Below are 20,703 nucleotides of genomic sequence, written 5' to 3'. Positions count from 1 at the left end.
TCCCCCCACCGGTCCAAAATGTCAATAACAACATATCCCTCCTTAGATTCGATGTTGGAGGTATGCAGGGAACCACAGGAGTACTCGTGTGTATGATTGTTGTTTGTTTTCCTTTTCTTCAGGGTCCAGCAGGTCTGAAGGGAGGAGAAGGACCCCAAGGTCCACCGGGCCCTATTGTAAGTATTTAGTTGTCTACTTTTTTTTTTTTGTGAAACATGTATTATTTCTTTCATAAACTGACTGTTATTGTTCAAGTTTTTGTTGTTTTTAGTATCAATAGTATATTATATTTCAGTATAATAGTATATTTAATGTATTATCCTGATGTGTGTATGCACAGTACTGGGGGGCTGGGGGGGCGGCTGGAAGGTAAATGCTGTAGCAATGCCGATCTGTCTATGGTAACTACATTGTAATTACACCCTGGAGACAGTTAACACGCTGTGTTTTGCAGCGCTGCCTCTACAAGTTTGACAAAATACCAGTGGCAGAAAGAAAGCGACAGACAGGGATGACTTGATCATTTTTCAGTGTTTCTGGGAAAATTGATGACATTTTCATCATAAAACGGGTGAGTCTCTGGTTTCCAGGATGTCCAGGATGCATCCCTGCCTGTTGCCTAGCGACTGCTTATAGACTCCAGCCCTCTCTGAATCTAAATAAGCAGCAGTTAACAGAAAATGGGTGGATGAAGGATATTGCAAACGAGGACATTAATTGCAGCTGCATGAGACAAAACATCCCATGGATGGATGAAGGGTTATTTTTAGATCATATAGCACAATTTGCCCCAGCATGTTGTGTGTTTGAGCCCCTCCATCCTTTATGGTGTCAACAGCTGATGTGTTTAATGATTCATTTTGTAATGAGAGGATGAAGAAGTTTTAGCCGTTTGTTGCAGCGGCGTTCACCCGGCTCAAGTAGCTCAGCATCACATCTGTTGCTTTATTGCCTCCTGGCACGGCGGCAGACCCCAACAATCACACAGAAAACACACACAGATGCACATTTGTTAACGCCTGCGTCCCCGTTCCATCTGCAGTGTGGCTCTCGTCACGGTGTTAATCCTCCCGTTGTCATCGGATTATCGGAGAGACCGTAAAGCTTCTTAATAGGACCTGCTGCTGATGCTAACGTGACCTGACGTGCCGCCGCCGCTGCTCTCACAGTATTTTTGCCCTTTTTCATGAGCTCGGACTTTATTTTCCCATCAGGGATCACTAGTTCTTAAAGCAAGGAAAACCCACTTATAACCCTAACCCTATTACACAGAGCATTATTTTATCTTTTAATGGGCCTGCAATATGTTCCCTGACTTACCCTCTCTGGGGCTCCTGGTGCTTGGACAGCCTCTCCTTTAACATCATGTATGCACCACGGATCATGCTACACAGATCCATAAAGCCAGGAATTATTTCCTTTTTTCTTCTGATGCCGCCACACCCTGGAAGGAATAGTTGTGGACCAGCACAGCCCCGTGTAGTGGAACCACCCTGGCTTCACTGTCGGGACCTCTAAAGATGTAATCAACCTCACCTCTGCACGACTGAAGAGCCTTCCTCCCCTCGACGGCCCCTGCTGAAACGACCTTCCCCAGCTCCCCCCATCAGGGCATGTTTTAGAAAGTCTAACACACGTCGTGTGGATAAAGGATTGAAGCCATCCTGGCAGGTTTGCACGTCGTCAGACGCGTGAAGGTTGTCTTTAACAACGGCGTCGGTGAGCGTAAAAGCTCCTCATCAGCCTCTTATAAGGTCAAACCATTTACAGAGAACAGAATAAACTTCTTCGGCAACCTAATTAGGCCAGTCTGCAGCCAAGAGCAGCTAGCTCACCTAATTTGGGGAGAAAGAGATCTGCTCCTCAGTTTTCAGCAATTATGTGGTGTCAGACCTTATTGATTGTACTCTGGTTGAGTCATGTGCTCCTGGAAATAATAATGATCATGTTTCATGGATGAGGGCGATCTCCTGTATCATATCTAACCACCCATTAAGTTTTCTGTGTCTGATCACCTGTTGCTCTTTTATAAAACTCAATCTTACAAACATTGAATTTATTATTATCAATTTATATCTCAATAACAGGGTTCTCCTGGTGAGAGAGGTCCTGCCGGTGCAGGTGGTCCTATTGGTCTGTCTGGTAGACCTGGACCTCAGGGTCCTCCAGGGCCTGCCGGAGAGAAGGGTGCACCTGTACGTACTTTCCCCTTTATTTACTGTTTTTTACATTTTCTGTGTCTGTATTTTTTTTTTACAGATTTCTGTCAGTTATCCAGTTTTCAACAAGTGAACGCATTGCTGTTCTTTCAGGGTGAGAAAGGGCCCCAAGGTCCTGCTGGTCGTGATGGTGTCCAGGGTCCTGTTGGTCTGCCTGGTCCTGCTGGTGCTCAAGGCCCACCAGGAGAGGATGGTGACAAGGTCAGACTCATGGCCCCTATCCTGTTACAGCCTTTTCAACGATACTTTATCATTATAGTTGTGATGCCTTGAGCCACACGGTATCGGTGCCCAGGCATTGAGGGTGCTGTTCACATTCACATCCCCAATAAGAATCTGTCAGTGACCTTCTGCATGTGCGTTGTTTCAGGGCGAGGTTGGAGAGCACGGTCAGAAAGGAAGCAAGGGAGACAAGGGTGAACAGGTGAGCGCATGTGACAAGTCCCTGTGTATGTTTGCAAACATCCTGGTAACATTAAAGCACATTTCAGGAAGATGTCCATGTCTTACTGTGGTAACATACTCTTGTCTGTCCTCAGGGTCCACCTGGCCCAGGGGGTCTCCAGGGCCCCATAGGGGCTCCAGGTCCTGCTGTAAGTGCACAACTGTAAAACCATCAACAATGAAAGTTGTTTTTATCAGCCTGCATACTCGACTCCCTCTTTATTTTACATTTACGGTTCGAATGCTTTATGCCTGTAAATTAATGTGGACGTGAAACAAATGAAAGAGTCAGGATGAGAGAACACAGATAAGTGCACACATGAATACGTCTCCACGTGGTTATTACTGATATCCTGAAGGCAGTGTGTGTAAACTTTGGTTATTTGCCTTTATTTCTCCCCACTAAACTTTCCTTTTGTGTACCAGGGAGGTGATGGAGAGCCCGGCCCCAGAGGTCAGCAGGGTATGTTTGGACAGAAGGGAGATGAAGGTGCCAGAGGTTTCCCTGGACCTCCTGGCCCCATTGGTCTGCAGGTTAGTTCCATTTACTTATTTACATTTAGTACTAGGACGTTCCACACTCCCATCAGAAACGTTATATGGATCATATAAGACAAAGTATAAACTGTGCTTTTATGGTTTTCATTACTTACCAGTAGTATTCATTAATTGTTACCAAGGTTTTAGGCGGGGATTGTCACACAACAAATAAAAATAGTGTGATAATAAACCTAATGTGTTTTTATTATTAAACACTTTGGCAGCACATCGTCGGCTTTAATATATACATGTAAAACTGTTTTTCCTGGAGCTCAATTTTCAGCTGGATTCTGATATCGTTAGCCTTTGGACACTGGAATTAATTATAAAAATCAACACGTACTTCCCAGAACATGCTCTTACGCACGCACGCACACACAGACACACACACACACACACACCAAGCTGCTAATTTAATCAGTGGTGTGTGTATTTGTCAGAGTTTCTCACCTACAGTAATTAAATCGTTCACCTTCACTCACTGGTACCAACCTTGTCCATTATCACCTGACTTAATTAAGACCAGTCAGGATTCTAAGACCAACAGGGTGCACACATGCTATTATTACCCCCCTTACCATTTGCTATTGAACAGGAAATCTATATTTTGCATTGCCCACATTAACCAGTCACCACCAGCTTTGATTTGTTGTGCATCATGCTCGGATTATTCTAATGAGATTAGACCTTCATCTGCAGCCATTTTTTAGCAATTTTCTTTGTTTTAGTGAGCGACCGCTGCTGTCCTCCTCTTAGGAGGCTTTTTAATTGAAGTAGTTCAGCTTCTTTGGCGCTTCCATTAATTCTCTGGACTGTGGTTCCCCCCGTGCCGCATCATTTGTAGCATCACTAATGATCTTGGGAAACTTGCAGGCCTTTGTGGAGATGAGATCTCGGTGAGGGTAGTGCACATACTGACCGCTGCAGGTTTTGCAGCAGGTTCCGGCTGTGAGGTCTTTTTATTTGTTATTATACCGAGCTCATCTAGAGGCAGTAATTCTGTGAGCCCTCCCACTGCAAAGCAAATGATGACACAGCCGCTGCCTCCATTTAGGAGGCAGGGGACGCGACGAGGGAGCAGCACTTCAATCACAGTAATTACCTGGAGAAATGTTCGGGATCAAACGTCACATCGTGAGCCTTGGCCGCACGGCTAATGTACAGCACAGCTGGGTCGGGCCGCTCTGTACATTCGACTCAGCCGGAAGTTGTAATAAGAATGTAGCAGGATCAGAGTTTAGCTGTGAAGCTTCGTCGTGCGTGCTGGAGATCCTGAATGCTGACGTCTCTGTCAGGCAGGAAGGAAGCTTGTTTGCCTCCTTCCACCAAGATTCGGCTCATATTGGGTTCATATTGGCTCAACACCTGTGTGCATGCATTCATTTAATGTTTCACCGAACAGCTAATAGAGGCGGATTGTACTTAAAATTTGGATTTAACGAATGAAATGATTCGAGCTTTGGCCCGACGATATATTTAATATTTCCCTGCATCCATGAGAGACTCTGAGCTGTATCTGAATTGTTTATTCATTCAGAGGCGTTTTACCATGTGACATTTTCATTTCTTGGAATCCACTTTGTTTATTTATTTATTTTCTTGGCATCTTTAGGGACTTCCTGGACCCCCAGGCGAGAAGGGAGAGAATGGTGATGTTGGCCCCATGGTAAGAGACATTTCCTCTTCCCGTGCATCGTTTTATTAATTCTTTGATATCATCTCATCGCTGTATGTTTGTCTGCAGGGCCCTCCTGGTCCCCCCGGTCCTAGAGGTCCTCAGGGTCCAAGCGGAGCCGATGTACGTTTGATTAATATATGCCCCCGTTAAAGCTGATATTGAAAGGGGACTGCTAGATGTCCCGTGGAAACTAAGCGTCATTGGTTTAGCTACATATTTGATCAGCAGTGTGAGGGTTGAAAATTCATTTCTTCTTCTAATTCCTCCTGCAGGGTCCACAAGGCCCTCCCGGTGGTGTAGGTCCTATGGGATCTGTGGGTGAAAAGGTGAGAGGTCATCGAATGCAACATTATAGCGGACACAATTACTTCAGCAAACACCCCAGGTTGTTTTCATTAGCTTTTAAATGTCATTTTAAACACCCGTCCTTGGTCTGAGGCCGTCCAGCTCGTCTTTAGTGAAGAACTTTGTGTCACGTATTAGAGAAGCTCGCCATATTGTGATGTGACGACCTTTTTGTCGTCTGACTGCAGGGCGAACAAGGTGAGGCTGGAAACCCGGGAACTCCTGGAGAATCCGGAACTAGGGTAAGTCAGCTCTAAAAACAAAACACTTGAAGACATCCAAGCATGATAGTTGCTGTGTAACCAGGTCCAGGTTGAGCCCAAACTCCTGCTGAACTGCCCAGAACCTCTTTAGCCTCCGAAGCAGGAGCACAGGTCTCATCGTCCTGACTGTGGCGCTTTTGGAATGTTTTTATTCAGTCATGTTACGGAGGCTCACGACGCCGCGTTAAGCTGCTGCCCTCCTGCACTTAAAGCCAAATGATCCCTTAAATATATTGTGGCTCCAGGCTTTCACTTTGTGTTCTTCATTTTTCTTCTGATTTTAGCGTCGGGTCTTTTTCCTGCACATCATTAACTCTGCTGCTGCTTGGCACTGCTTGGTTTCCTTCTATTTCCTTTTTTATTTAACGTAATGCACCGCAAACGTATAGAATTTAACATAAAAGTACCACAGCAAATACAAAAAACTCTATTGCAATACATTATTTTACAGTTGCATGTGGGCTGAGATCTGCACTCACAGAGGGAGGGTATGTGTGTGTGTGTGTGTGTGTGTGTGTTACTGTTATTAACGATAGCGTTTGCTTAATAAAATCGGTGTAACAATTCCTGGTGCAGCTCGGCCTGCCTGTGCTGTTATGGACCCCCTGGTCCCGTACTCTAGTCCACCTGCCTGATCACTGCTCAGACATCCAGAGATCCAGATACCCCCCCCCCCCCGACCACAGCCTTACACCAGCACCTCGAGTGAAGATGGGGCAAACAACTCAACTCCGTGTTCCAGAACGTATAAAATCCTGGAGGACTTTAATGTTTGTGCACGCTGTCAAATAGCGCATGAGCGTTAATATGCTCAGTTTGACGCCATCGTTGCTTCTGTACTGTTCGCCAGCGGACTCTTAAATCCTGCCTTCGGTGGCGCCGGAGCATGATTCTAAGCAGTTCTCATGCCCTCTTCCACTTCCATCACACCTCCGCTGACGATGACGTTCCCTAAATCGGCGTGCGACTCGAGTTTCCATCCTCATCTGCTCTTTTTTCACTCAAGTGTTCAGCACTGATGACACCGGAGCAATAATAACCGACGGTCGCTGCAGTATCACCTACATTACGCTGGTGATCCGGTCGGGTCTCGCCGACACCGCGTCGCTCTTTCATATCACCATTACGCTTCAAACAGAGTATCAAATCTGCGGAAGACAACAGCAACACACAACGTGGTTCTCTCTGCAGCAGCAGTTCAGAGCCAAGAGCGTCGACGCTAATTGGGTGTTGGGAATGTTCTGCGCCCCGCATTCAGAGTGGGTCTGAAGGTTTTTGTCCTTCGTCCTGTCCCGAGACGGAGAGTCCCAATTTACCTGTTGCTAAATGTTGTTGTAAACCCATATTTTCATCTTAACGCTGCCTGCCGCTCGTGACACTTGGAGGTCAGTGTACAATCTGCCGGAGCTACGCTGATTTCCTTTGACACGGTTACTGTTTCCTGTCCACTGTCTCCTGTCCAGCCGTCTCTGACCTTGTCTCGGTCTTTTGACCCCTTTGAGAAATGGCTCCTGGGGAAAAAATAGAAAAGCTGCTGTTGCTGTGGTGATGTGAGGAATGACCTTCCTTACAACCACTCTTCCATTGCAGGGACCTAAAGGGGAGAGAGGAGAGAAAGGCGAGTCTGGCCCACCTGGAGCCGCTGGACCCGCTGGTCCCAAAGGACCCTCTGGAGATGACGGTCCAAAGGGCAACCCTGTAAGTCTGCCAATTACTCTCACAATCTGCACAGTGGCTCCTGACAGGCTATAATGAGCCCATCTGACTTTAGTTTGGTAAGATCCTCCGTACTCGGGAGCTATAAAAGCCCTTTTAGTGTAGCTCGTTTCTTTGTTGGTGTAATAACTGAATGCTTGATGCAGGTTGTTGTTCTCGTTTACGACACCGAGTCCACATTGACGTCAGCGGTTATAAAAAGAACTAAATAACAACAGTCTCCAAGCAGGTTTTGTTTGACACTCTGACGTATTGTATTTATCTTCCTGAAAGGGTCCAGTTGGATTCCCTGGAGACCCCGGCCCTCCTGGAGAGTCAGGTGTTGCTGTAAGTGTGAAATGATGAAGCATTATGTCACCATATAACCATATAGGTTTGTAAACTTGTTATTTCCACAGATACAGCTGATAACATCGAACCTGCATTTGTGTTTTTACAGGGCACAGATGGAGAGTCAGGAGAGAAGGGAGAGGATGGTGAAGCTGGTCAGCCTGTGAGTACCTGTCAAATAATAACAGATAACGATCTGTGTTATCATAAACGCCTCTTCCTGAATGTTTATGACATGTTTACCAGCATGTTTGTGGCTTTATGTCTGAGTTCACCACAGTCAAAGCCGTATAGTTATACAGTATTAGTTGTGATATTGATCCCCCCCCCCCCCGAAATATTCCCCGGCACAAATGATGAAAGCCTTTTATTCCTTGTGCTTCATTCTAATTTGTAGATGCTCGCGAGCTCGCAAACATTGTGGAATATCTTAGGTTTGATCAGCTGTGATTTATATAGGTTAAATAGGACTAAAACATCCTTGTCAGGTTACCGTCCTGTTACCAGCGTTTATATTGGTTCCTCGTTCCATCATGGTGTTGCTTCTTTTCAGGGACCTCCAGGTCCATCAGGGGAGGCTGGACCACCTGGGCCACCCGGAAAGAGAGTAAGTCTCCGTCGGTCTTCTTCGGAGGATGCTCCGTAAACCTTTTTACGTCATGCATGCATCAGTGAGCCGGTGCGACAGGAAATGTCCTTGATTACAAAGTTACTTTTTAGCTGTAAATGAATCACATCGTTAGAGCTGACGGGATATCCGCTCCTCCTCCTTTTACACATTATTGTGGATCGCTCCAGGACAGATTGATCAGGCACGTCTGCCAATATGTGCATTTGTACCAGTCTTAAATGGGGCTGCACCGATACTGCCAGGTAGCCGCGCCTAGAGCCAATGTCCAGCCATAAATCCACACTCTATATAATGTATGTAAATAAGAACGACTCCAGTCTTTTCTATTGATTGGCTGAAGGCATCGTTCATCTTCTCAATGGCAGGAGAAGAAACTGGTGGAATTCTTTACAGTTTTGTTCGGTGGCATCAACATTTACATGAACTGAAGGAAATAAATTCTTTAAGTTGATGCCATCATAGTTTTAATTCTACGGCTCATTTGAAATGAAAAATTTGAAACACCTCATTAGCTAAAATAGATGCATGCAATCGCTATAATTTTTACTCTCGTTGAAGCTTCACAGGTTTAGTCTTTAGTTACGTGTTTTAGACACTGATGGATTAGAATTGGAGGGTGGGAGTGGCTATCGTTTGACATTGTCCTCAGGTCCTACGGACCAGTCCCCTGTCTCAATGCTGCAACAGCTCAATCTTGGCAGTAAAGCACATGATTCATTTTCATTAAAAATAGGCTATAAAAACAGAGTGGGAGATTTAAGGGGTCAGGGTGTTGGGGCTGTCACTGAAGGAATTCAACCCAAAGCCCATTAAGAAATGAACAGCGAAATCTTTCATCCTGAGAAAGAAATTGAAAAGGCTTACCAAAAATAGTTGGAGAAAGGAGCCCGGTCTTCCAAACTCATTTATGTCCTGATGGGAGGGAGAGCAATTCTGACATATTATTGATCCGGAGCCTCTTGACTGACATCTGGGAGAAAAACAAAAGTATTACATAGAATGGGGAAAGTTTTTCAGATGAAGCGAAAAGAGAAAGTCTTAAATAAGGGATGTCGACCAAAAGAAAAACAGCTGCAACAGAAACAGAACTAATCACTCCGCATATGTACGAGCACAGCCGGAAATATTTAAACCAAAGCTAGGAGGTTGATTCCTTGAGTCCAGTGAGGAGACTCCTCACCACTGTGAGCCCAAGACACCAGAATCAGTAGGTCAGTCCAGCTGCTCTTTGGATCCATCTGCCTGGGTTAAGGCATTAGTGCACAATAATGTGAAGGTTCACATGAATGAATGAATCAATGAATGAATGAGCCTTAATGTTTTAGCCGAGTCACAAATCTGAAGTGAACGGCTGCATTTTAACGAGCGTGTCCAGAGGGGGGAAAACATGTCATGCATTTAGAAAACCTGTCTTGATTGCTTTCCTAATGGGCTCGGAGCATTTACATTCGGGGTATTTAGCGTGCTATCAGTAGATGCTGCACGTAAATGGCCGAGGGATTATGGTAAACTAATGGGTTATTTTATCACACCAAAGTCGTCACTTGCCTAGAAATGAAACTGGGATAATGTTTTACGGCTTCTGACGGTTTTAAAAAACGGGTATTGGCCCGTTTGGTGTCCACTCAGCATTCCGCATGAATAGATTGCTGCGGATCTCTGCTCAGCATGGCCGAAGACTCTGGGGAAGGTTAAGAAAAGCGGGAAATTGAGCCGAATCTGATATCCTCAAATGTGCTAATGCTGCAAACGCTCGCTTCCCATTTAAGAAAGTAACTGAGCGGCCGTCATATGGAATGTGTAAAGATTGGCCTAAACAACATATACGAGGAATACTATGAAATAAATCGGTAGACGTATCAAACTGTGACTGAAGTTGCTCGGTGTAAACACCCCCCCTCCGAAAAAGGAGTGACTCTGGGTTATTGATCAGAGTTCTTGTGCCCTGTGCCACCCAATCGATAAATTGTGTCTTGCTCGGTCTCAGCCAGGGAACTTGTCTTCTTAATGAGGTTGTCAAGCTTATATTTGTTTCCTGTGTGGCCCCAGTAATACACCAGACCAAAGAAAGGCACCACGGCCACCAGTTGTCAGGTTTCCGGAGTGATCGAGCCTCTCCAGTGGAAGTGGCTCCGATGGAAATGGCTTTTCTGGCTGTTCAAGGGCCTGATGCTTGACTTTTCATAGCTGACAGCACGTGCCCACCAAGTGAGGATAAAAGCACTCAGATACAGTTGGAGGTCATTGTTGCTGCAGTCAGTGGCTCTCAGATCTTAGTCGGGTTGATGAGAGCAGAATTTGAATGATGAAGGATCAGAAGGACAACTGCAGGTAAAGTTTAAAGACAACCCTGTTTCTAAGGGCAGAAAGGACGACCTGCTCTTCATTAGCATGTCTGGGAAAAAAAGCCTCTGTGTTTCTGGGTGGTTGGGCATTTCAGCGCAACATGTACAGTATGTGTTTAAAGACACGCAAAGACAAGGGTTTGACAGGCCCAAAGTTGTTCTGGTCATCCAGTAATTGCTCCACTCGACGGCTGCCCCACCTACTATTGATCAAACCAGACAGGTCTCAGGTGTTAAAGCTAACAAAGGGACACTTGAATGGCCGAGCGTTGGAGACCAACCTCAGCATAAGGCACCGATACCGTACATGAATGTATGTAAGTGAGCAGACATAAGTCATCACTGATGTTTCTGGTTCTGTTATCCTCCTTCAGGGACCTCTAGGGGCTGCCGGTGCAGAGGGCAGACAAGGAGAGAAGGGTGCAAAGGTAAATGTGTCCACCAGCCCTCCATTCTTATCCAAAATTGACATTTTTGTGCTTGACAGGTTTTAGATTTCAGAAGTAAAACCCACAAGGCTTTAATGATGAAGATCCAGCTATTGTTCCACCTGTTTGCCCCCACATTTAGAGGAACGGGAGCATCTGATATCTCCTCTTTTCAACTGTATTTGCATACTAAACACTTATCTCTATTATTTTTACTATTTAAAGTTTAAACGGCCTAAAGGGGAATTCTGATGAAAGCTGTAGATGGAAAACCTGACAAGTGTTTCAGCAGGTTTTTGGATATATAAGATATTTTATTCAGTTTGGTTGTAAATAATTAAAATGTATTTGTACAATGTTAAATCTAAACTTGAGGTCATTTAACTGGTCTCTAGGAACACATTTTACAGGACTCAGCATCTTTCTCAGATTTCTCCTTCAGTCATAACCGTTGCTCTTCGTATCGACATGCAGGGTGAGTCGGGCACCGAGGGCCCTCCGGGTAAAACAGGACCTGTTGGACCCCAGGGACTTGCAGGAAAGCCTGGTCCAGAGGGTCTGCGTGGAATCCCCGGGCCCGTGGTAAGTCTGAGCAACAGAAAAGATCTTTCTTTTTGAAGCACGTGTACATTTTGGCTTGTATAGGTGTTTGTGCCTTTTGTAAACACACATAAAAACACACCACTCAAGCGTCGTACTAGACTTCATGGAATAATCCATAGATCCATTTGCCAACTTATTGTTAATTCCGGGTTGTTTATTTCAGCACACTCCCAGTTTGGGCTTTTAATCAATTTGCTGGGTACAGAAAATCAATATCTGGTCAGAAAAAATACAGCAGGCTGTAACATTGACGACTGTTAAATGACTTTTCACAGGGTGAACAAGGTCTGCCTGGCTCCTCAGGACAGGATGGCCCACCTGGACCCATGGTGAGTTGGCAGCATTCCTCTTTTTCTCCCTCCCTCATTATCCCCCACATGTTGGATGTGTGGTGAAGTTTTCTTTAGTTCCGCCTTTTGTCTTTTACCTTCTTAGCTTGTTTACTTTGGCTTCTTGATCATTATACAGAATGTTTATCCCAAAACTATCCTCACGTCTCGCCTTCAGGTTTTGTGGGAGTGACTTTTACATTTCTGTTCTTATCGTTTAGGGCCCACCGGGTCTTCCAGGTCTGAAAGGTGATCCGGGATCTAAAGGAGAAAAGGTCGGTGGAGAATTTTTTTTGTTTCTGTCGTATTTTCCGGGTCAGAAAAATAATTATCTGACCCCATTTTTGTCTTGAGAGCCTTTCAGTTAAGGTGATTCAGCAGGTTTCATAGATCAGAGACCCCTCTTTTGGGAAACATTCTGTTCTGGCACGAACCTGCAACTCTTTTCAAACTAAAGGTGAAGCCTAATGTGTACGGGATGTTGAGACGGCACCGTCACACTCTGACATGAGGGAGGCCGAGACGTTTAAGAGCACTCAATACAACCGCTTTGGTACAAGCCTTTTATACAGCAACATGGCTCGTTTCAGTTTAAATCTGTTTATTTTATTTGAAACGCTTCTTTGTTTGCGTGAGCTTGTCGGACGGGCGGCATTTCAACACAATCTCTGCTCATTCTTATTTAAATGCTCCGACAGAAGGTTGTTGCTGCTGAGCTCTCGCCACAGATTCAGTATTGGTATTGACGTATTGGTCTTCATCCCGCAGGGTCACCCAGGGTTGATTGGCCTGATCGGACCCCCCGGTGAGCAGGGAGAGAAGGGAGACAGAGGTCTGCCGGGTCCACAAGGTACTCCTGGCAACAAAGGAGATGGTGTAAGTAACTGCTGCTGCAGCTCAGAGCTCTTTTTTGTTAACCTGCCCTGTTATTATTTCCTGTCCTTTCGTTGCATTCCAGCACAGCCACTGGAGCTGCACTCACTGTGTGGCCGCTGAGCACATACTGTGCATTATACCGATGAATCTTTTATCTGAAACTGAATTATGGAAATAAAAAACAAATACAACCTATTTATTTTTTCATTCTTTTAATTAATCTAGATACAGAACAAAAGGGAAGCAGACTGTCTGTGACGTATCATGTGCAGGCAGGACTGTTTTGGCACCCAGACGATGTTCTGGCTGCTCTGAATTGCAAATCTGTTTCTTTTTTTCCCCCCCCGTTGTGCCAAGTACAACATCGGAAATATGCCAAACCAATCTTTAATCCCGTCTTTCAGTCTTCTCAGCCATTCGCATTGCAGACTCTGCAAAAGTGGATTTGGTATCTTGCAAACATGGCAGTAATACTACAGTATCAGTAGAACGGGACCCATCTCATCACTGCGGCTTTTGTTTAAAAGAATAGAAGCTTGAATTTCCCTGACTTTGGCTGCTGTCATTAAACCTCCCACACAGTCAGCTGGGTTGGCAGTCAGGATGTTCCTCCCATTTCTTTGTCGTTGTAACATCATTACATCATTTAATGATAAAAGCTCTAATTCAGTGTCTTCCTTCTGAATGTCTTAAAGCCCCAGAACTCCTCTTAAAAATGGCTTTTTTTTCTTCCTCACAGGGTGTTTCCGGAGCTGCTGGTCCCCTTGGACCTCCAGGTCCTCCAGGTCTACCTGTAAGACTTTTGATTCAGTTCTATATCCTATGCTGCTGATAGAGAATGGCTTTCTAAAAGTGTGATGTCATGTCCCCTGCAGGGTCCTCAAGGCCCTAAAGGAGCCAAGGGTTCAACTGTGGGTATTCTGACCATTGAAATTCACCGTGTTTGTTCGACATGAGTTGGTGGATTTAATCATGTTTTATTCCAGGGTCCTGCTGGTGCAAAAGGAGACTCTGGTTTAATTGGTCCCCCTGGTCTTCCTGTGAGTATTTACGCCAGCGCTTTTCGTGCTGTCTTTTTGCTGTATAAACGTTTTTTTCTTTCTTTTTCTTGCGTGCGCAGGGTCCACCAGGGGAGGTTATCCAACCCCTGCCTATGCAGTCCCCCAAGAAGACCAAACGGTCCAGCGACGTGCAGTCGGATGCAGCCACCATGGACTATGGCGAGGGCATGGAAGACATCTTTGGAGCGCTCAACAATCTGAAACAGGACATTGAGCGCATGAAATACCCAATGGGCACACAAAACAACCCGGCCAGAACATGCAAAGATCTGCAGCTCTGCCACCCAGAGTTCCCTGATGGTGAGTTGAGTCAACTCTGGAGCGAGAAGAACTTTTATTTACTTTTCTGCTGACTTACCTGGGCCGAGGCTCATCAGAACTTATATTACCTGTTGCAGGAGAGTGGTTTTTGTAGACAAACATCTCTGCTTCAGGCCAGCTGATAACATTTTGAAAAATAAGGAGAGGCTGTTGCCAACGCGTTAACAGCTTTTGGGGTTTTTTGTGAAGACACGTACGGCAGTGTTTTTGAATGTGCTCGGTTGTCTCCAGGTGAATACTATATTGATCCAAACCAAGGCTGCTCCGGGGATTCCTTCAAAGTGTACTGTAACTTCACAGCCGGAGGCGAGACCTGCATCTACCCCGATAAGAAGTTAAATGCAGTAAGTGACTTTGGATTCATCCTGAATCCTTTTTTTTCTTTTCTCCATCGCAGACTAAGTCCTGAACATTAAAGCAGCACATCAACAAACAGCACACCGCGTGGCTGAAATGGTCCTGGAGCCATTGGAGGGCCAAACCTCACTCTTTTAATATTTAATGTTGCACAAAATTATTCACCTTATGAAATGTGTGAAGATACTTTCATTTTCTCATCCCAGACTAACTGCATGCGTCCTTTTAGGTTGTGGCATGTAAACAGGCAGACTTGCTGCTAACGTCCTGTTTTTTTTTACCCATCTGCAGGTCAGAATATCATCATGGCCGAAAGAAAACCCTGGGTCATGGTTCAGTGAATTTAAACGTGGTAAAATGGTAAGGTTTATTTTCTCTTCTGTGTATGAACGCTGCATGTAAAATTGCAGGGTCGTGATGCGGTCACTTTAAATGTAATCTTTAAAATTGTAATAAAAAACATTTAAAAATAGTAGATTTAGCACAGTGGCGCAAAGCACATGCTTTAATCATGAAGAAAAGGATTAGATAATGTCCATGTTATGATGTGAAGGTCTGAGTTTCACCATCTGAATGTTTCTCAAGCACAAGATAAGAGAAGATTTAAAGGATTCTGGCTGAATGCCTCATATTTACCATAGCAGGGCTTCTAATTCAGCCCTACAACACTTCAAACTGACTCTCTAAGCATGAGCTGCTCTTTCCACAATGTCAAAGAGAAAGATCCAGGCTGTTCTCCTTCTACCTGCTGTCAGTCCATGTTTCTCATGAAGTATGGGGGAAATGAAAACATCTCCAGGGGAAACTCCGCCGCCGTGCTGATAATCTGTGATGAACTCTGCTGATCAACTGTTACAGCCTTTGGATGATGTTGGCGAGAATAACAAGAGTCTGCAGTGACTATGAAACAGGATTGATCTGAGAATTAGTACTAAGAAATACCAACGAATGTTGTCAATTAGAAAGTGTCATTCCAGGAATATGGGAGAATATATGGCAGATTTAGACCACAGATTTTACTTTATGAATTCATACATACATTTCATTAAAGGCTCAGTCAGTTATTCTTTTCCCAGTCTGATTTTTATTGTATGTCAGCTCAGCAGCCGCATGGATGTTAGAATAAAGAATCTTGCATTGCGGAGCTTTCCCATCACTATTAATGAGAGATGTTACCACCACCTAACCCACTTCTCTACATAGCCCAACATAATCACGGTATTGTTGGTGCTGAAGGTCAGCAGGAGAGCCGGGTGATACAGAATGCTGATGAGGTGCTGGGTTGTGAAGAGGCTCATCAGGTTCTGGAGATGTTCTCCAGTATTTCCCACGTTCCCGACTCCATCCTCACTCTGCCTCTTTCATTACCTTCTAAAGATTTTTGCATTTATTTTATACTTACTCAGCTATTCACAGATCCAGGCGGCAGAATATCTTAACGCAACACTTGAGATTGCTGTTAACCAGATAGCCTCTCTCTCTCTCTGTGTCTGTGTGTGTCTGTCTGTCTGTCTGTCTCTGCAGTTTTCCTACATCGATGCAGATGGAGGCTCCATTAATATGGTGCAGATGACCTTCCTCAAACTACTGACAGCCTCAGCCAGGCAAAACTTCACCTACAGCTGCCACCAGTCTGTGGCGTGGCACGACAGCACCAGCGACAGCTACAGCAAGGCGCTGCGCTTCCTGGGTTCCAACGACGAGGAGATGTCTTATGACAACAACCCTTACATCAAGGCCATCTCAGATGGATGCGCGGTAAGTCCCGTCCGCGGCGACACTCAAGCTGGTCTTAAATAACGGGGGGAAAAAGGATAAAGTAAAATTAAGTAAAAACACAAAAACTTTAAAAATGACTTACAGAAAATTACACAATATACAAAACTGCGCAATAATACAGTTCATGGAAATGAGATCGCACAAGGCCGGCAGCATTAATCAGTATGAAGTATTTAGTATGGACGCGTGGAGGATGTCCAGCAGCAACATGTTAAACGGTACGAGCGACATTAAAGCGAGGAGTGCAGGTTCAGACTCCAGATGCAGTGATGGAGGTGCAGCTATTCAACAGTATGAAACGTTCCTGGGTGGGTGGCGTCGTGGAGGTCGCAGGTGGCGCTGTCCCTCCATCTGGTAGTGTAGATGTCCCCTAATGGCGGTAAGCTGCGCCCGATGGTCCTGTGTGGAGGCTTTACTGCCTGCTGCCGCCTGTATGCTGCAGAACGCTCTAGAACATCTCAGGGTTCAGTCCTGCCCTCCTCATGACAGCCGTGGTGTTGGTGCACCAGTTGAGGGTGTCGAGAGATGCACTCCAAGGGGACGATCCCCACAGCGGCTCCTTGGTGTAGAGGAGGAGGTTTTGTTGGGGGGACGACATGTGGAAACCCACAAGTGTGTCTGTACGTGGTCTCGTCTGCATGGGTCATGAGTCTGACCACCGCTGTGTCTCCAGAGAACTTGACAACAAGAGTATTCTTTTGCCAGGTGAAATGAAAGTTGAAAGGTGAAATGAAAGCATTTGTACAGTTAAAAAAGACCCAAAAATGTCTATTTCTGCTTTCCTGAGTGTCCATTTTCTGTGTCTCTCTCCTGCTGCAGACGCGGAAGGGCTATGGAAAGACTGTGATGGAGATCAATACTCCCAAGATTGATCAGGTTCCAATCGTGGATGTGATGGTGACCGACTTTGGGGACCCGAACCAGAAGTTTGGGTTTGAAGTTGGGCCCGTTTGCTTCCTTGGATAAATAAAAATAAATTAAAACAAAAAAAGACTTGATGGGGTCAGCAAAGAAAGTCCAGTTGAGACATTTTGGGAGCCATCAAACCCCATATCTTGCCCCCACCCATTTCTATGCCACATGCAAGTTTTGAATAAAAGATGGTGTAGCAAACATGTAACCCAGGAAAATATTTGTTGCCCTCATAGGGCTCAAACCACATGACTTAACCACGTTATAAGAGGAAGGTGAAGGACATCTAGAACACGTGGCAGTGGAGGGTGAGTAGGTGGTGACCAGGAGAGGGGGTCAGGGGGACACAGACCTCCTCTCTGGAGTCTCCAGGTGCTGTATGAATACGACTACAATGGTGCTTGTTCAAAAACACAAAGTATAAAGAGGTGCTAAGAAAGAAGGTGTATTTTGATAATTATGATAAAAACTGTAATTATTATTTTGTACAATACTGTTATTTCTGAATCCACTTTCAAAACTTGCATGTGTATCAGATTCTGCTTCTGGCTCTGTAATTTTAACATTGGTTAGATATACAGAATAACTTAAAGACACCAGTCGGTGAATTGACATTATTGGTATTCTGGTATTATGAACAAATATTGTGTACATGTCACGGAACAAATAAAGTGAACATTCAAACAATTCTCTATTGCTAAATTAGACTGTATGGCCATTGTATATACTGACAGTCTGGACTTTGAGGTTATTTGCTGTTTTGCCCATGTGAAGCAACTGGAGGTCACACAAATGCGAACATGGCAACATCTCCCACTAATGTTGTCATCCTGTGCTATAGGAAGCAATCACAGCGTTCATTTTCTCCTTTATTTAAATCTTGTTTTTCTCTGTTTTGTCTTCTGACAGGCTTTTTTTTTTTTTTGGTTGTATACCTCAGACTTTCTTGATAACCTGTAAGATGCAAGGATGTTATGCCCTGTACATACCTTGGATAAGCAATTAAGTTTATATATTTGGGTTGGGGATTGTTTTAAAAGTGAGAGAAATAAGAGAACTGTTAGACATCCACTGTTCAAACCCTTCTGTGAATGCCATGAGAAGTCCTTTAGTTGACCCATTTTTGTAACTAAAATGAGAAAATGTTTTAATGTGCTTTTTATAGTTCATTTAAATATTAAAAACTGGATTCTGAACCATGGAGAGCTTGAACGTCTCAGTAGTCTCTGTTAGATAGCAGCATCATCATCAAATGTCAATGAATTACAACTCTAAATATTTACGTTCAATCCTCGAGTCTCCCTGAGTTTTGATGCCTTTCCTTCTTTTTAATAGTGTAGAAACACACAGCATTTCCTAATAACACCTAACAGGCCTTTTTTTATGGCCCCACACAGACAACCGGAGCATAAAGGACATCCCGCATCGGTCGGGCTCTTTGAAAGCTTCTCGCTGTGGAACTCCAAACACGTCTGGATTGTTTTCATCATTTCCGCTGAAGCGTGCACAGCTTTGTGGAGATTGAGAAATTGCCAGAGTCATTTGAGGTCATTAACTGTAATCAATTCATTCTGGTGCTCGAAGAGGCATTTGCAGCATGACCAGTTGCAGAAGAAAATGTCTGACAATCAGAAAATAGGAGCATTTCAGAAGAATTGGTTTCAGTTTCCGGAGGCGGTCTTCGTGTTCCCTGGACATATAAAGACAAACTCGAAGGTTGCTTTTTACAGAGAACATATTTATTAGTAAAATAGGTCAGTTTTTAACAGTCATCATGACATCCCAACTCATGCTGGACAGTGTGTGTTCTTCAGGTTCACGGGTTAGAAGACTCTATTTTTTTTTGTTTTTTAACCCTCATTATCTCCTTAAACACAGATTTGAGAAAATCCAAATAAATGGCTGATTTCCCCCCAGTATGACTCCCGAACATATGGACATATAGCGGTTGCTGCCGCAGGAGCATCTTGATTTCTATTCCTATATGACACTTCAGGGTAAAGTAGTGCATTAACAAGACACGCCAAGTGCTCATTCAGCACCAATACAAATCGAGTTGCAATTACTTTACAGCATCATCCTCCCAGCTCCACACCGCCCTGAGAATGGAACCTGGAAAGTCTGCTCAATATTCTGACTGGCCAGGAAGCCCAGGGGAATCCTCTGCAGCCACTCTGTCACCATCACATCCAGTCTTTGTAAACTCTGTGTATGGATTTAACAGGATATATATATATATTTTTTTAATTCATTTAGCAATGTCAGCGGTTTGATGCAACGGCATTCAATAAAGAAGAAAGGCCAGCTGCTGCGGGGGGTAGAGAGCAGGAGTGACATTTACGACGCTTGGCAGCTACATGTGTATATGTCACTGCTACCTCTGCTCATGGCTTCATCATCTGCTGAGCCTTTCTCTTCAAATTCATTAATTTATACACTTTCTTCAGTTCGTTAAACACAAATTTGGGCCAAGTCGTAAAGGTCGCATGGTTATCATTTACTGGTTTTCAGAACGTTCTGGCTGTGGGAGAAGGAGAGAGGTAGATATAAATCAAAGAAATATAAAGATAAGGGAAATTTCTTTTGTTGGATTTGGGTGACATGAAAATTAGGGTTCAATGTTGAAAGGAAAAAACTGTAAATCTTTAAAAGAACCTTTTTGCATCCCTCTTGCAAGGAATTACATTTTCCAGGGCCTATTTTTGTGACCTAATGAACAAACACAGGAGACTAACTCATTTTTCTTTTCAAAATTCATCCATCCTGTGTCATTAGTTATATTTTTCCATCACTGCACCCCCCTTCCTGTCTTTCTTCACAAGCTGCTATGACTAACAAAAGATGAGAAGCTCTTTTATTGTGGGCTGTAGCAAATTCTGCAATGCGCTTGTTGTTGGCGACCCCTCTGAACCAAATTCATGTGGAAATATCAGGAATATTTGGTCCCGTCTGTCACTGATGGTGTTACCAAGACCTGAGTTTGCTGAGTCAACCTGGCAGTGGGACCACAGCAGCCAATGAGTTCAAAACAAGTATGAATTCATGACATTTCCACCTTTTCACCTAACGTCATGTGACTATATAACAAAGGGGACTATTTTGACCTGCTGTGATTCAGTGCAGAAAATGACACTCTTTTGCAGCATTGCACCTATAACAACGCTGAGTTATTGTTCTGTGTTTGCTTTTCAAAACTCTCAAGTGGACTTCAAGGTCCTATATTTAAAAGAGGCAAACTAACGGAGAAAGTGATCAGAGAGGCGTATCAAGTGATTGTGAAGAAGCCCTTAGGCGATTGCCAGGGCTCCCTTGTTAGAAGACCTGAGCTAGTGTCAACAGTGAGTCCACTGGGAGCCATCAGAGAGCTCACCACAATGCTTCAAAGACGCTCTCGTTTGAGTCGAGCCCGTTCAGCAGTTTCCCATCGTGTGCGTTCAAGCTGTGCATGGCAATGAGGTTTCCAACTTCCCTACAAATAAATCTGTGTTCAGGTCCCATGAGGACGGGTTCTCTTAAACATCAGGTA

At 44.4% G+C, this 20,703-nt stretch overlaps 1 protein-coding gene across 6 annotated transcripts in view; it reads left to right on the top strand.

Annotated features, from left to right (window-relative positions):
• col11a1a (collagen, type XI, alpha 1a) overlaps positions 1-18,383 on the top strand; it is a 49,553-nt gene extending 31,170 nt beyond the window's left edge. For 5 of the 6 annotated variants that reach the window (XM_029842947.1, XM_011607763.2, XM_011607764.2 and 2 more), the window contains 27 exons: positions 123-176; positions 2,088-2,195; positions 2,313-2,420; positions 2,590-2,643; positions 2,759-2,812; positions 3,090-3,197; positions 4,816-4,869; positions 4,948-5,001; positions 5,154-5,207; positions 5,415-5,468; positions 7,080-7,187; positions 7,479-7,532; positions 7,645-7,698; positions 8,089-8,142; positions 10,886-10,939; positions 11,414-11,521; positions 11,818-11,871; positions 12,093-12,146; positions 12,640-12,747; positions 13,487-13,540; positions 13,623-13,658; positions 13,734-13,787; positions 13,868-14,108; positions 14,361-14,473; positions 14,778-14,846; positions 16,011-16,244; positions 17,085-17,231. In XM_029842947.1, the coding sequence (XP_029698807.1) occupies positions 123-176; positions 2,088-2,195; positions 2,313-2,420; positions 2,590-2,643; positions 2,759-2,812; positions 3,090-3,197; positions 4,816-4,869; positions 4,948-5,001; positions 5,154-5,207; positions 5,415-5,468; positions 7,080-7,187; positions 7,479-7,532; positions 7,645-7,698; positions 8,089-8,142; positions 10,886-10,939; positions 11,414-11,521; positions 11,818-11,871; positions 12,093-12,146; positions 12,640-12,747; positions 13,487-13,540; positions 13,623-13,658; positions 13,734-13,787; positions 13,868-14,108; positions 14,361-14,473; positions 14,778-14,846; positions 16,011-16,244; positions 17,085-17,231 (2,298 nt within the window). Of the gene's footprint in view, positions 1-122; positions 177-2,087; positions 2,196-2,312; positions 2,421-2,589; positions 2,644-2,758; positions 2,813-3,089; positions 3,198-4,815; positions 4,870-4,947; positions 5,002-5,153; positions 5,208-5,414; positions 5,469-7,079; positions 7,188-7,478; positions 7,533-7,644; positions 7,699-8,088; positions 8,143-10,885; positions 10,940-11,413; positions 11,522-11,817; positions 11,872-12,092; positions 12,147-12,639; positions 12,748-13,486; positions 13,541-13,622; positions 13,659-13,733; positions 13,788-13,867; positions 14,109-14,360; positions 14,474-14,777; positions 14,847-16,010; positions 16,245-17,084 lie in introns of all 6 variants that reach the window. The other variant, XM_011607762.2, reaches the window with a different exon arrangement.
• Positions 18,384-20,703: the final 2,320 nt, after the last annotated feature.

Source organism: Takifugu rubripes, chromosome 10 (genome assembly GCF_901000725.2).
Source record: "Takifugu rubripes chromosome 10, fTakRub1.2, whole genome shotgun sequence".
NCBI classification, from domain to species: domain Eukaryota; kingdom Metazoa; phylum Chordata; class Actinopteri; order Tetraodontiformes; family Tetraodontidae; genus Takifugu; species Takifugu rubripes.
The sequence above is the reverse complement of the archived record's forward strand: the minus strand, read 5'-3'. Positions and strand labels throughout refer to the sequence as shown.